The sequence below is a fragment of the Sceloporus undulatus genome, chromosome 2, assembly GCF_019175285.1.
Source record: "Sceloporus undulatus isolate JIND9_A2432 ecotype Alabama chromosome 2, SceUnd_v1.1, whole genome shotgun sequence".
NCBI lineage: Eukaryota > Metazoa > Chordata > Lepidosauria > Squamata > Phrynosomatidae > Sceloporus > Sceloporus undulatus.
The window spans coordinates 196,715,766-196,731,926 of NC_056523.1; the positions used below are offsets into that span (position 1 = coordinate 196,715,766).

At 44.0% G+C, this 16,161-nt stretch overlaps 1 protein-coding gene across 2 annotated transcripts in view; it reads left to right on the forward strand.

Annotated features, from left to right (window-relative positions):
* The first annotated feature begins 5,721 nt into the window (after positions 1-5,721).
* Positions 5,722-16,161, forward strand: part of LOC121922585 (tetratricopeptide repeat protein 39A-like) — a 45,765-nt gene continuing 35,325 nt past the window's right edge. For both annotated transcript variants that reach the window (XR_006102188.1, XM_042452194.1), the window contains exon 1: positions 5,722-5,804. Coding sequence is in view for 1 of the 2 variants with exons in the window: in XM_042452194.1 (XP_042308128.1) it covers positions 5,773-5,804 (32 nt within the window). In the remaining variant the exon portion in view is untranslated. The remainder of the gene's footprint in view (positions 5,805-16,161) is intronic.

Below are 16,161 nucleotides of genomic sequence, written 5' to 3' on the forward strand. Positions count from 1 at the left end.
TTAATACTCAGTTCAGCTAAGCAGGTATAAAATATCTGAAGTACATTTGGGAAGTTTCTGGGCAGCTAAACATCAGGATGCGTGGGAATATTTAACAGAAAACATTGCAAAGGAGCGTCTAAGAGAGATAATTAGAGCTATTTCAGCTGTTTCCTGTATAATAGTTTTTCTTTTTCTTTTTTGCATGTGTGTATACAAAGAAGGAAAATGTCTACAAAATAATATCTTATGGTTTTGTTTTGTTTTTTTTGCCTTATAGAGCAAGAAGGTTGCCAATTTTGATCCAGATCTGTTTATTTCAACTACTTTTACAATGGCTTTCAGTGGTAAAGCCCTCCAGGATGGCTGAGGAATAATTAGCTCCACAAACTAAGCAAGATAATTTAGCTTTCTATACCTAGCGGGGCTGTTCTGCTTCCAAATGATTTGGAATACAACCCACTTGCAGTGCTACCATCCCAGGCCCTCTGGATTTTTTAGCCATCCATCACAAGTTTATTTTGCCAGGCCTATCCAACGTTGTTCTCAGTTGTTACACCTTTGCTCACTCCAGCTCTGCCTCTGTTCTTGGGTGTCCTGTGTCTTAGTAGTTTCTGAAACTGGAGAGATGTTGAAATTTGAATCGTAGTACTCACTTTCAGGTACGGTTTAGACCAGTGCTTCTCAAACTACAGTCAGCCCTCCATAACCACAGATTTTTTTATCTATGGATTCAAGCATCCATGGCTTGAAAACATTTTAAAAATATGGAAATTACAAAAAGCACCCCTTGCTTTTGCAATGTTATATAAGGGACACCATTTTACTATGCCATTGTTTTTCAATGGGACTTGAAAATCCATGGATTTTGGTGTCCATGGCGGTCTTGGAGCCAAACCCCAGCAGATACCAAGGGCTCACTGTTTCTGATGTAGTGGACCAGCATTTTTTAAAACGATGTGCCAGGGAACAGTAACTTACTTCTGCCATTGGGTACGATTATTTCTTTATTTTCTGAAAACTCACTGTGGACTGGCAGTGAATGGCTTATGCATCAGCACCTGTCTAGCCTGGACCTTTAATTTCTAACTTAGAGATCGTAGATATTTGGCTATAATGCTCAAGCACCCCTTGGTGAGAAATTTCAGGAATAGTAGGCAAAGGTATTTATGGACCGGCAGTTTGGCAATCACTTGTTTAGACTAATCTTTGATTATTATTATTATTGCTAAAGTGCTTCATACTGCTGTAATTGGTAGCAATGCAGCAGATCATGGAACTTAACTGAAGCGCAGCCATGAGGCCTCAGCAATGATAGCTAGAAGTAAGCTCTTAGCTGGAACTGGAGTCAGGTTAGCGATGTAGCATCATAGAATCATAGAGTTGGAAGAGCCATCAAGGGCCATCCAGTCTGACCACTGCCATGCAGGAACACACAATCAATGCAACCCCAACAGATGGCCATCCAGCCTCTGTTTAAAAACCTCCAAAGAAGGAGACTCCACCACTCTCCAGGGCAATATGTTCCATTGTCAAATAGCTTGTACTGACAGGATGTTATTCTTAATGCTGAGCTGGAATCTCTTTTCCTCTAGTTTGCTTCCATTGCTCTGTGTCTTATTCCCTGGAGCAGCAGAAAACAAGCTTGCTCTATCCTCAATATGACATCCCTTCAAATATTTAAACAGGGCTATCATATCACCTCTTAACCTTTTCTTCTCCAGACTAAACATACCAAGCTCCCTAAGTCTCTCCTCATAGGGCATGGTTTCTAGACCCTTCACCATTTTGGCTGCCCTCCTTTGGACATGCTCCAGTTTCTCAATGTCCTTTTTGAACTGTGGTGCATAGAACTGGACACAGTATTCCAGGTAAGGCCTGGCCAAAGCAGAATAGAGTGGCACTATTACTTCCCTTGATCAAGAAATTACTTCTATTGATGCAGCCTAGAATTGCATTGGCTTTTTTAACTGCAGCATCACACTGTGGGCTCATGTTAAACTTGGGGTCTACTAACACCTTGGTTATTTGTGAAGTTGAAGGCTTTTATGGCTGGCATCCACAGTTTTTTGTGGGTTTTTTTCGGGCTATGTGGCCATGTTCTAGAAGAGTTTATTCCTGACGTTTCACTAGCATCTGTGGCTGGCATCTTCAGAGAATGTTGGCATAGAAGAGAGGTGTGTGTGTGTGTGTGTGTATGTATGTATGTATCATACTGTGTAACCCTGGTTCACACACACCTGGTTCACACACACCATTTGTGGTCACAGGAATAATGTCAAAGATTTTCTCTCTGCTGGGTGAGATTATGGATGCTGCCACACTGCAGAATTAATGCAAATATGACACTGCTTTAAATCACTTGAAGGCAGCTAACAACAACCAACCACTGCTGTACCTATGATAGTCAACATAGTGTAGTTTGAGCACTGGACAAAGACTCTGGGAGTAAAATTCCCACTTAGCTGTGGAAATCCATTGAGTGACCTTGTGCAAGTCACACTCAGCCTTAGTGAGGCATAAGGAGAGTCAACTTGCAATTGGATTTTAAATTTCCTATGATGCATAAGTAGAGTCAACTTGAAGACACACAACCATTGCATCTGAGGAAGTAGACTGAAGTTTAGGAAAGCTCATGCTGCCAATTTCTTTCAGTTAGTCTCAGAGGTGCTACAAGATCTATCTACGTACTGATTCTATAGACTAACATGGCTATATCTTTGAATTCAACCATTGTTCTAAAAAGTTGTGACATCTTAAAGTGCTATTCTTAAATGGTTATTTAGCTGCTTAAAATAACTGTTGCCCTAGGGGCATCCCCTTACTGCCTGACCATACTCCAAGTTACTAGCTGTTTCCAAAAAGCCGGTTTGACCACCTTTAGTGCAGAACAGATTAAAGAGAGACAATAAAGGCACCCTGATCCCAGTGGCAGATAACCCATGAAGGGACTCTTTCTGCTTGTGCAAATGCATCTCAAGAGGAAGCTTTGAGGTTGTTATTTCTTTTGGCCAGTTCAGATCAAGCAGTCACTTCATTAAAACAAATCAAATCAAAACACAAATATTGCATTATCAGGACAGTTTTTTGTGGTATAGACTAGCTACTACGTTTACATCAGACCAAAACAACAAAGGAAATGTGTGATACAGGAAGCAACTCGAGTCAAATTTGTGGCCCTACTGTCATCAGCAAACTAAAAACTGTCTATTATGAGTGGCCTTCCAGAGGTTGTAAGAAGGTATATTCCATCAAAATAGCCAAAGGTGAGGGATGATGGGAACTAGAGTCCAACAACATTTGGAGGGCTGTATATTCCCCATCTCTGAGCTATGATTGTGTGCTTTCAAGATGTTTCCAACATAGGACCACTCTAAAGTGAACCTAGTAGGTTTTCTTGGCAAGATTTGTTCAGAAAGGGTTTGCCATGCCTTCCTCTGAGGCTGAGAGTGTGTGGTTGGCACAAAGCCACCCATGGGGGTTCCATAGCTGAACAAATATTCAAGCCCTGATCTCCAACACACAAATCACCACACCAGGTACAGGTTTGTTTCTTTATCTTTTTGGGCAAATGACAGTAGAGATATACCAGCCAGGCCTCATTAACTGTGTGTTTTGCCATTGCTCTGTTTTACTTGTTTCTGCTCACATCTGTGCATTAAAGCTAGCCTGACACACCTTCAGATGTGATCATCCAGCGGTAGCCGTGTTGGCCATCTAGCAAATCCAGTAACATCAAAAATCCACCAAACAGTAATGCCTTTATTGAGCCAACCAAAGTGCACAATATACAGGCTGTAAGCCTTTAAAGCTCTACTGGCTTCTTCATCAGGCAAAGGTGTTAAAAATCATACAGGAAGGGGGAAATGTTAATCATAAGCCTGCATTTTGATGTTTTTGTTCTTGGTTCAGATGGTACAGAGGGGTATTTCTTGCAGGCTGGAACCACCTCCTTCTGGCCACGTGGATCCTGGGAAGTTCTCAATATCAAGCAAATTTAAAGTCCAATTGCAACATGAAAAGATACTTCCTTTACCATCCACTATGTCTCTTTCCAGCCTTTGTGATGGAGATCTCCACCTTCAGATGTGGTTGAATTCCACATATGATCCTCTTTCCCACTAGTTCCAGTGAGCCTGGCCAGTGGTGAAGGATGCTGGGAGTAGTGGTTCATTAACACCTGAAGTCCACTACCCTTGGTAGTCCTGTGGACCTTGGTGCCTGGGAGGGAATAACCAGGTGCTGTTCTTGGACTTGACTCTCCAGGTGTTTGGAATAACAATATCTTCAACCTCAATAAGGATTTGGGGAAGAAGAACTATATGGGGTCTACCTGAGGCCTCATTGCCACTTACAAATAAATCAGATTGTGATCTGAATCAATGGATCAATTCAACAGTGGGATTTGGTTCACGCTACATTTGCCCCAATCACATTTTTCCTTGTAAAATAACCAACTTTTTGTTCACATTGATTAATTAATCAATTCAAAATGGATCCACTACAGCTGGTCGAAGATCGATTCCGAACCACATATTGGTCACACTTGAACGGAATCGATTTATTGAAAAAGATACAGAAAAAAATCAACGTCAAAAAGACGGGCGTTCAGTGGGTCTAGCGCATGGCCTCCCTCTCTGAACCGCTTCAGCCATTTGGTTCAAGTGCAAACCAGGATAATTTAAAGTGCTTCAAACTGTTTTGCAAACTGGTTTAAAACACAGTGGGACTGAGGCCTGAGCTGTTCTGGACCCTTGAGATTCTACAAGCAAACGCTGAGTGGTGAAAAACAAAGCTGCTTGGTTTAACTACTCTCAGTTCTATCACAAGAAGCCTAGCAGTTCTTTCAACCTCACTAGTGCTTCCTACCACTTGAGGACAATAGAACTGGCCTACCTTACAAGGAGAGGCAGCATGGCATAATGCTTCATAGTGATGCTCAATGGGGAGGACCTTTTGGGAATGCCTCCTGGACAGGGAGGCTGAAGTGGAGGACATGTCCGGGAAAAGGAGGACGCTTGGTCACCCTGACCCAGAGTGACCAGATGTCCACCTCACCGCCAAAGGAGGACAGTCCCAAACCAAAGCTACAAAACACTCCCAGAAATACAAAAGCCATGCTATACATCCCAAAAGCAAGGCATCCTAAAAAGGAGGACATTCCAGGGAGATGCAGGAGAGGACCAAAGAAAAGCTAGAAACACTCTTGAAAGATCTAAATCCCTCGGAGTGTAGTGGAGCCTCCTTCCTTGGAGGTCTTTAAAGAGAGGCTGGATGGCCATCTGTCACAGGGAGTGCTTCGATTGAGAGTTCCTGCATGGCAGAACAGGGTTGGACTCTGGATGATCTCTTCCAATTCTATGATTCCATAAAATCAATGCTTCTGAGCGATATTCCAAAAGGGGAGGACCTTTTGGGATGTCTCCTGGGCAGGAAGGGGAGAAATGGAGGACGCCCGGGCGGCCTGGGCCAGATGTCCTAATCGCCAAGGAAAATGGCATCGCATTCAAGAAAAAGTAAAAATAGAGGACATGGCTGAAGGCAAGCTCCAGACTGTAAAGCCCTGCTTCTGAGTGATGCTCCAAGGGGAGGAGCTTGTAGGATGCCCCTTGGGTAGGGTGAAATGGAGGACGCGTCCGGGAAAAGGAGGACGGCTGATGGCCCTGCCCAGGAGGCACCTGCAGGGAGGAGGAGGAGCCCAGCCCAGCCAGCCAGCCCAACCCTCCTGCTTCGTGTCGCCTTGCCTTCCTCCTCCTCCAGGGCTGCAGTCTGGCAAGAGGGGAGGCTCCAGCCATGGCTCTGCAAGAGGGAAGCCCCAGCCAGAGGTAAGGCAGCCACAGGCAGCCAAGGAACCTTCTGCTCCAGGGATCTGCAATGCAGCCTCCTTCCCAGGCCAGCAGGCTCAGGTGGAGGCTGGAGGGAGGGGGTGGGGATAGACAAGTGGTTGGAGGTGGGTTTTTTGGTAATTTCCTCCTCTGAAATAGAGATTGCAGCGCTTGTGTTTTTTTGTGGGTGGACTCCCACCCAAGGACTAACCCAGGCTGGCCCTGCTTAGCATCCAGATCAGATAGATATAGTCCCTTTGGGGGGATTTAGGCTCTCAGGTGAGCAGCTGGGTACTGTACTAGGGTTTGTTTTTTTTGCCAGTTCCTTCTTCTGAAATAGAGACTGTAGTGCTTGGTTTTTGTTGGGGGACTCTCACCTAAGGACTAACCAAGGCTGGCCCTGCTTCGTATCCAATGAGACAGATACAGAGCCTGTAGGGGATTTAGGCCCTCAAGTGAGCAGGTGGAGGCTGGAGGAGCTGGGTACTAAAAAGGGGTTTTGCCAGTTCCTTCTTCTGAAATAGAGAGTGTAGTGCCTAGTTTTTGTTGGTGGACTACTAACCAAGGCTGGCCCTGCTTAGCATCCAGGAACAGATAGATATGGTGCCCTTTGGGGGGATTTAGGCCCTCAGGTGAACAGGCACAGGTGGAGGAGCTGGATGCTCAGATGGGTTTTTGCCAGTTCCTTCCTCTGAAATAGAGACCGTAGTGCCTGATTTTGGTTGGATTCCCATCCGAGGACTAACCAAAGCTGGCTATGCTTAGTCGATGGGGTCCGGTGCCTTTAGGGTATGTAGGTCATCAGGTAAGCAAGCAGGTGGAGACTGGAGCAGCCGAGTACTCATAGAGGTAGTTTTGTCAGTTCGTTTCTCCGAAATAGAGACTGCAGCACCTGAATTTGTTTCGTGGACTCCCATCCAGGGACTAACCAAGTCTGATCCTGCTTAGTGTCCAAGATCAGACAGGATTTACTGGCTTTATGGCCTCAGGTGAGCAGGCAGGGGGCAACTAGAAGAGCTGGGGGGGGGGAAGCCAGGTACGCAGAGTAACTTTGCCAGTTCCTTCCTTGGAAATAGAGCCTGCAGCACCCAACTGGTGGTGGCCTCCCATCCAAGGACTACCCAAGGCTGGCCCTGCTTGCCTGATGGGATCTGGTGCCATTAGGGTATTTAGGCCCTAAGGTGAGCAGGCAGGTGGCAACCAGAGAAGCTGGAGGGGGGAAAGCCAAGTGGTGTTTTTGCCAGTTCCTTCCTTGGAAGTAGAACCTGCAGAACTGTTTTCATTGGCGGTCTCCTATCCAAGTCCTAACCAGGACTGGTCCCATTAGTTTCACAGGATTTTCTTGGGCAAGGAGTAACAGCACCTCGGATTTGAGAGCCAGTGTGGTGTGTGGGTTTGAGTGTTGGACTAAGACCCTGGAGAACAGGGTTCAAACCTGCGCTCAGCCATGAAACCCACTGGGTGACCCTGGGCAAGCCACACTCTCTCAGCCTCAGAGGAATGCACAGGCAAACCCCCTCTGAACAAATCTTGCCAAGAAAACCCTGTGATAGTTCACTGATATACGGTATAGAAATGTACTTGCTATTGCTGTTGCTATATAAGTTTGTCTTAGGCTCATAAGACTTGAAGGCTCACAGCAACAACAAATCTGGGATTCATTGGGGTGGTCTCCCATCCAAGTATTAACCAGGGCTGACCCTGCTTAGCTTCCAAGGTCAGGGTATTTAGGCACAGTTCATATATTTAACTGCTTAAATAGCAAATGGGCGCTGCCCTGTCCTCAGGCGAAATGAAAATGTATAGGAGGACCCAAGGCCTGTGAAGTTATTCTGGCACCTGACGCTGTTTGTCCCACAAGCACCTTTGTCGATCCCTAGCAGGAAGCAAAATGAAAACCGCAAAAGTAATCGATGACATGACTAACCTGTTGCTGTCCTTATCTTGCCATCCCGAAGCAGCTGGCAAGCAGCTGCCTCACCCTGCCTAATGGTAGGGTGGGAAAGCTAGTTGGTCAGCAGTGGGTCTGTTCTGAGAATGGCAGCCAGCCCCCCCAAACTTAATCAGATGTATTCAAAATTGATGTGAACAACTCTGATTCAACGCATGTTCTAGTGGGATTATTTCCACCGTCTGAATAACTATGTGAGAGAAAGTCAGGGCCTCCAAGTCTCCCATCCCCCTTGTGTAACTCTTTCACACAAAACCCTGGGGTCCCATCCCACCATTTGAGAGCCATGGCTTTAAGCAATTCATTTTTGTTTTAAATTACAGTTCTGGTGTGGCTTCAATTTACTAGGCTTGAACTCAAGCATGAAGAAACACATGGCCTTCAGATGTTACTGGGTTGCCACCTGCATCAGCTTCTGACAGTACACTTAGTTTTCGGGAGTGATGTGTGTTGCAGTCCAGGAACACCTGGAGGATCACTCAGGTTTCCCATCTCTGCTATATCTGATCTCATAGACAGAGGATAGCAAGTGAATCCTCACCCATGGTTTCCTTTCATGATCTTGTAAAACCCCTTGTTCTTGAGGTTAGAAACCCATCCACTCGCCAGTTACAGTGGGTCTTATAGGCAGTAAATGATGGCTTTCATAGGGTTTTCTTAGGCATGGAATACTCAGAGGTGGTTTTCCCAGTTCCTGGGAAATATATAGCCTTCTGTACCCAGTATTCTGAAATGCAGCCTTCAGTATCTGAAGCCACTGTGGCATAGTGAACTGAGTGTTGGACTGCAACTCTGGAGACAAGCGTTTGATTCCTGGCTTGGCCATAGAAACCCACTGGATGACCTTGGGCAGGTCACACACTCTCAGCCTCAGAAGATGGCAAAGGCAAACTCCCTGTGAAGAAACTTGCCAAGAAAACCCCATGATAGGTTTGTGTTAGGGTCACCATAAGTCAAAGATGGCTTGAAGGCATACATCAACAACAACAACCATTAGATTTTCTCACCCTGGTTATGTCCAGATGTGTATGACTTGTTGACTGCAACTCTAATCATCCTCAGGCAAGGTCATGCTAGCTTGGGACAGTGGGAGATGTAATCTCAGATCTCTGGGAGGACTAGTGTACCAAAGCGAAGCAGTACATCTGCTATAAGAAATAAAAATTTGGAATATATTTACGAACAACTTTCTGTAATTTTTGACTTGCCTTATTAACAAACCCAAAAGTTATAGTTGCCAGATTCCTCCCCATTTCTGGCTTGATAGAGGCAAATGCCCTCACCCATCAGCAAAGGAGGCTCACTCAATACATCCTGAGGTACAGACAGGCTGGCAACAGGGACATATGCCATACCCCACGCCTTAGGGTCTCCATAAGTCGGAGATGACTTGAAGGCACACAACCCTCTTTCATATCAGCATGGTATCTATTGATCAATTGCCATGCCACCATGGCTTCCACATGGCAGAGTTCATGCCTGGACTGTGTTGGGTTGTGAGATCAAGGATGTAGGATTGTTATTCATTGGTTATTGATCACTTTGACTTCTTCTGCTTGGATCAGGAAGTTCCTGGCTAGGTAGGTATGCAGAACTGCCTTGTGTACTGCAAAACCATGGCTTGCAATGCTCAATGTTGTGATGGACAGAAATTCTCTACGGTAGAGATTGGGAATATGTAGCCCTCCAGTTCCCATATTCCCTCATCATTAGCTGTGCTGGCCAGGGTGGGAGGAATTGCATCATATCTGGAGGGCCATGCATTCCTCACTTGGCTCCAAGGGATGTCATCAGACAAGGGAAATTGGAAGTATAATCCAATGGCAATCTGAACTCAATCATGGGGTTTAATGTTATTGTGTGATAGACTACCACACGCAATTTTGGGATTTCACGTTATTGCGTGAGAGGTGATCACACAATTTCAGCCAATGGCAAGCTATTTTCGGGCAATGGCAAGTCAGTTCGAACGCAATTCAAATTCATGTAAATTCACTGAACTAGCGAATTCACGTGAATACGTTCTGGCCCCACTTTCTTCTCATTTGAAATTAAGAGAAATTCCTCCCATGTGATAAACTCCAAGGTCTCTCCTCTGGCAGATACCTTTTTCAAGTCCTGTTTCCTAAACATTTCTCATCACTAGCTATACTGGCTAGATAGGGCTCATAGTAGTTGCAGCCCGATAATATCTGAAGGGACACCTTTTGCCCAATTCTGACATAGATGAAAGATGCATAATGCATCAGGTTGACCAGATCATCTTCCTTTTCCAGGACATGTTTTGCATTTCTGTACAGGAGGAATTTCAAAATGTCCTCCATTACTAAAAAGCATGCGTTTACATTTATATGAGGGTTTTTAGTTTTTAGTTGATCATGTCCTCTATTTGTCTTGATTTTGCGATGCCTTCTCCTTCTTTGTGGTTAGGACATCTGGTCAACCTGATAATGCATGGACCTCCCTCCCATCAGCCCCAGCCTAGTGGGGGATGCTGGAAGTTGCATTCAGTAACATCTAGAGAACAACATGTTGTCTATCTCTAGCATCACCAATCCTGAGGTAGAGGAATTGGTGATCTCACACAGTCAGCATCTTCCTATGATAATCCAGGGCCCGCTGAGAAAAGACCCTGTTTGAAGATTTTAGAAAAATAAATATTTTCAATTGCAACTCCCAGACTTTGACCACGATACCTGGGGGCTTCTCAGAATTGCAGACCTAAAAAAAAAAAAAAAAAAAAAAGGATAGTTTTCAAGCATAGTTTATTTCTGGACCAGCATTGTCTGGGATCTAGAACAGATGTGCACCTGAAAGTGTTATTCACTCTGCAAATATAATCCAGGATGAATCTGGCTTGTTCACACACATCCTGAATGCATCCAAATAAATTGGGGGGGGGGGCTGCCAAAAAACACCTTAATCTGGAATAATTAGTACTGGGTTTTTCCCTTAAAAAAACAAACAAAACAGATCCACATTGACGGTAGTGTGAATAATGGATACATAGACCCAGGATAAAACACTCCAGGCCTTGAATGTGTTCCAAATACATTTGTATAGTTGACGCCATCTTTATTTGAAATCACATGTGAGCAACTGAACTTGTAGAGATGCACATCGATGCGGTGCCATTGTGTGAATAGCACACTGGGAATGCGTAAGTGAGATGATCTGCGTTGTCGTGCTAAAAAAAAGTGATGTCTGAATGACCCCAAAGTGCCAGCAAGGGAATATCACCTTATGTTCCTGCCTTTGAGGAGGACCCAGGAATGACAGAAAAGGGTGGAGTGGATGTGCTGGCAAAGGCCCTGCCAAGCCTGTGTTTGCTTAGTGTCGGCCAGCTTGGGAACCCTGCGCTTGCTCGAAAAGGTGAGGTGAGCAAGCATAGGAGGTAACCAAGCGGCAGGTTACTTGGACAAACAGACATTCAGGGCCTTCCCTTGTTGCTTCAGCAGGAAATAGAAGGAAGGAGCATTTGTCCTGGGGCGTTTCCCTGATAGCACAAGACGGGGATCCAGGGTAGACTACATAGTTTTAGGCCATTGAGCAAATTTAGCTCTTTTTTTTTTTGTAAATATACTTAACTCTTTGCAGGATACCTTGCTGAGGTTGAGAATTACTCTACAGTCTACACCAATTCATTAATCCTTCTTTCTTGGAGGGGAGGATAAAAGCAAAAGGTTTACAGCCAGAAGCTGTTAACCTAGGGTGGGGCAAGGTGACCTCACTGTAAAGGAGGACAAGGCATTGTAAAATGTAGGACATCCTAGAAAAATGGAGGACCGACTAGAAGTGCACACTTCTTAGCATGCTCCAAATGGAGGATATTTTGGAATTCCTCCTGGACAGAAAGTTGAAGTGGAGGACGTGTCTGGTAAAGCAAGACATCTAGTCACCCTTGAGTAGGGTGGAAGTTATGCTAACATTGATTGAGGAGGAGGTCTTTGGCACAGAAAGTGCTGTTGTAAATGATTTGTGTTTAAAGTGAGTGCGTAATACCCAAAATTTCAATGCATACAGGTATGCTGTTGTGTGCCTTCAAGTTGTTTCCGTCTTATGGTGATCCTAAGGCGAAGCAACCATGGGGTTTCCTTGGCAAGATTGGTTCAGAGGAGGTTTGCCATTGCCTTCCCCTGAGGCTGAAAGAGTGTGACTTGCCCAAGGTCACTTAGTAGGTTTCATGGCTGAGCGGGGAATCGAATCCTGGTCTTCAGAGTTGTAGCGCAACACTCAAATCACTATGCCACACCGGACTCCCAATACCACATTTAACAAAAGCCCTATACAGAGAGGCCAAAATAAAGCTGCTTCGGGTCACTTTGGAGGTATGCTGTTTAAATGATGCATGCATACTAAGAGTCCGGAAGCTGCGCCAAAGCTGCGTTCCAGTCCTTAGGACTCTTAGGACGCATGCATCATTTAAACAGCATAACTCCAAAGTGATCCGAAGCAGCTTTATTTTGGCCTGTCTATATGGGGCCAAAGTCTCTGACAAAGAAGTTCCTATTTATAAAGCTGCATTTGCACTGCAGAAATAAAATAATTCACTTTGACACCATGTCAACTGCCATGCCTCAGTGCTTTGGAATTCTGGGAATTGTAGTTTGTGGTGGCACCAAAATGGAGCTTCTAAAAGGAACAATTTGAAGAAAGACCAATAGACTAACAGATTGAGGATAACAATGTATGTACAGTGCTGTGTAAATTTACAGCACTTTATAAATAAAGGTTAATAATAATAATAATAATAATAATGAAAGAAAAGACTGAAATAGCTTGGAAAGGGAAGGTAAAGAATCAAGTAAATAAACAAATAAAAACATTAAAATAAATGAAAAAAACACAAGTAGAACGTTTATTGTTCTGTTATGGTTTGTGAGTTGTTTTTTATGTTAATAAAAAGCATTTGAAATAAATAAACAAATACAATGGCATAGTAAAATGGTTTCTTTTATATAAAATGACAAAATCGAGGTTTGTTTTTTGGAAATTATACCTTTTAAAAATATTTTCAAGGCATGGATGCTTGAATCCGTGGATGAAAAACCTGTGGATACAGAGGGCTGACTGTACTTCTTCAGATGTAGAATTGTAGAGTTGGAAGAGATGCCAAGGGCTATCAAGTCCGACCCCTTGCCATGCAGGAACTCCCAATCAAAGCATACCTGACAAATGGCCATCCTGCCTCTGTTTAAAAACTTCCAAAGAGGTTTTGTTCAAATGGTCTTTTGTGATGTAGGAACTTCCCCTTATTTTGTCCCTGTTATTCTTGCCTTTGGTACCAAATTTTCTGTTAAGTAATGCCAGATAATACATTTACTTTGTTAGCTGAGGTATGCTTGTATTGTTTTGTAACGTGTGCCCCTCCAGACCAACACAATGTGAACATTGCTTATTAACAGGAAAAATGACTTTTCCTTACTCTGTGCCAAAGAAGACAATGCTTCTCTGTCCAGTGAAGGCAACTGCTGAAACACAATGTGGTGCGCTGTATCCCAAAATTAAAAGCACGAGGAATTGGAGAGGCTAAAGCCAAATCTATAATGGGTGCCCTTGTTTCCTAAGTCACATGGCTGGCCAGCCAGCCATCATGACTTTAATCTTATCTGGATTTAACTTCTGTTGGCTTGCCCAAGTAGAGCGTACATAAACCAGATGCTAAGTAACTACTGAGGCAGCCAGGCTGGGTTCCTACAGATTTTACAGCATGGTCATCCAGATGTTGTGCAGTCCTCCAAATGTTGCTGGTTTTCAACTTCCAACCACTGTTGCTGCCATGGCCAGCAATTGGTGAAGTATCTATACGCCTGGAGAAGTATGCTGGGAGTTGCAGTCCAACAACATTTGGGATTCAGCATGGTTCCAAAATGGGCATCAAGACTGTCTTCCTTTTTCTGTTCTGATAGATTACAGAAGCAAGGTCCAGGTATCATAGTGGGGAGGAGGCAGTTCACCCTTGAAACATGCCCCCATATATTATTTCTCCATCCCATTATATGGTCTCATGGTTAGTATTTATAGCCACATGGCATATGTCTGTATCAGATCTAGGCATTTACATAATACATATTAGTGCCTGTTAATTCCTACCAGCAGCGCTGTCTCCCACTATCTCTGGGATCAATGTCCCCAATAATTATTGTGCATTCTCCTCTTAGCTGTTCTTCCCAGGTCTCTGTGCAGCATAAAGAACTTTGGGATTGGTAGTTCTTGAGAAAATAAAATAAAAGAAACAGAAACCTGGGAAGAACAGCTAGGAGGAGAATACACAATAATTATTGGGGACATTGATTCCACAGAAAGTGTCCTGTAGAAAAGCACAGAGCTGTCTTAGCAAATTCTGCTTTAACTGCAGAAGCATATTGTCTCTTGTTCTAGAGAACAGCCTCAGCCAGCAGCTTGCTGTTCAGAGTAATGCTTCTTCTGGTCTACTTCTGGTTGGGTTCAACAAAACTTAACAAGATTTAGGAGTTATTCAGACGGTGAATTTAATTTGGGTCGAAACTGATTTGAATGTTTGTTGTTCAGATGCATTTTGAATGTATTCGATTAAGTTTGGAGGGAGCTGCCAAAACCCCCACTTAACCTGAAATAATCAATATCAGGGGTTTTCCTGAGTTTTCTTTTAAGATTCGCAGTGTGAATTGGCAGTGTGAATAACCAATGCAAATAGACCTGGAATAAACCGGGATAAAACTCTGCATGCCTTGAACATGTTTCAAATACATTCGCGCCATCAACTCCTTGTTTTTTTGAGTGCGGGCACATGTGATCACCCGAACTTGTAGAGATGCTCAGAGATGCAGTCCCATAGTGTCAATAATAAACTCGGAATGCGTGAGTGAGGTTATTCACATAGTTGTGCTAAAAAAAAGATGGCAATAGGTACATGGGTATAGGGAAATAAGATTGTAGAAATATCCATAATATGACATACATTTTCATGTCACTGTTTCTACTTAATGATACTGGGGTTGCAGTTCTGGGTCAGTCCCAGTAAAGTGTACCCCCCATCCCTTTCCCCCCAGCTTGGACAGAAGATCAGTTACAAATATCCTCCAGTCTATCTGTACCTGTATATTGAGTTTTGGCCACATAGGATAGGCAAACATAGGACAAAAGAGGACAACAGTTGGTATTAAATGATATGTGCTAATTTATTACAGGCAAATGCAAAATTATAAATGATTTTTTATAATCTAAACAGAATTACAGTATACATCTCACACAAGTAGGGATATCAGTGACACAGGGGCACACTGCGCATGGAAAAATCAGATGCCAAGTGTTGATTGTTAATTTCAAGGACCATTGAAGTTTCCTCTGTATGGTTCTTTATCTTCAAATTGGGCTGGATAACACTCTAAATAGAGGACACTTTCAAAAAGAGATAGAGGACTGTCTTCTGTGAAAGAGGACAGGCCAGTATTCTCAAGAGGTATCCCTAGAGGTTCCTTTCATCTGGTGATTCTCAACCCTTTCTGAGCAATTTTTTTGCTAGATGGCTGGAATGGCTTAAAAAAAAACCCAGAATAATTCATACTGTCATGAGTATCTAAAATTGATGGCACTAAACACCGTTACCTGACTCTGGACCTTGGAAGTGGAAATGCAAGTTTTGACTTAAGTTGTCCAAGGCCTTCTTGTCCACTAGTTACCCTCGCCTCTATGATCTGATGGTTGGCTATTTTGATATTGCTTCTTTGTGGCAAGGTCTGGAGAAATCCCTTTCTTTGGACTACATGCTCTAGGTTTCCCTAGACAACATGGCCTTTAGCTATGTTGATGAAGGAATTCTGGGCGTCATAGAAGTAACATCTCCCAGGTTTGTTGTGTAGCAGCTAGATCTTCCAAGAGGCCTTGGAGACCCATGCCTCGTTTATAGTAACCCAACTCTTTGGAGATTATCGCACTGCGTTCTGAGAACGTTCCATCTCATCACGTGATGAGAACGTTCCTGGAACGGATATTACCGCATTAGAAATCAAAACGTGATCAGAACGGCAGTTTACCGCACTGCGATTCCTTTTTCTTGAAACCGTTCTCAGAACGGTTTGCTGTATTACGTTTTGTGGGCTGTCTTCTGATGACGTCGCCACTCAGTGGTTGGACGGCTCGGGAGAGGCGCCGCCCCCAGGAAAGAGGGAAAAGGGAGGCTTGGCTTACTGAAATCCCTCACCTCCCTTCCCCATAGGAATCAATCCAAAAACGGAGTTTTAAAAGAGCAGTGAGCCCTATGGGTCTTCATCTGGGGGGAGCAGAGGATGCTTGGCTATGGGGTTGTCCTGCCATCTCTCCCTCTCTCCTCTTTCCCCATAGGAATCAATCCAAAAACGGAGCTTAAAGAGCACTGAGCCCTATGGGTCTTCATCTGGGGGGAGCAGAGGATGCTTGGCTATGGGG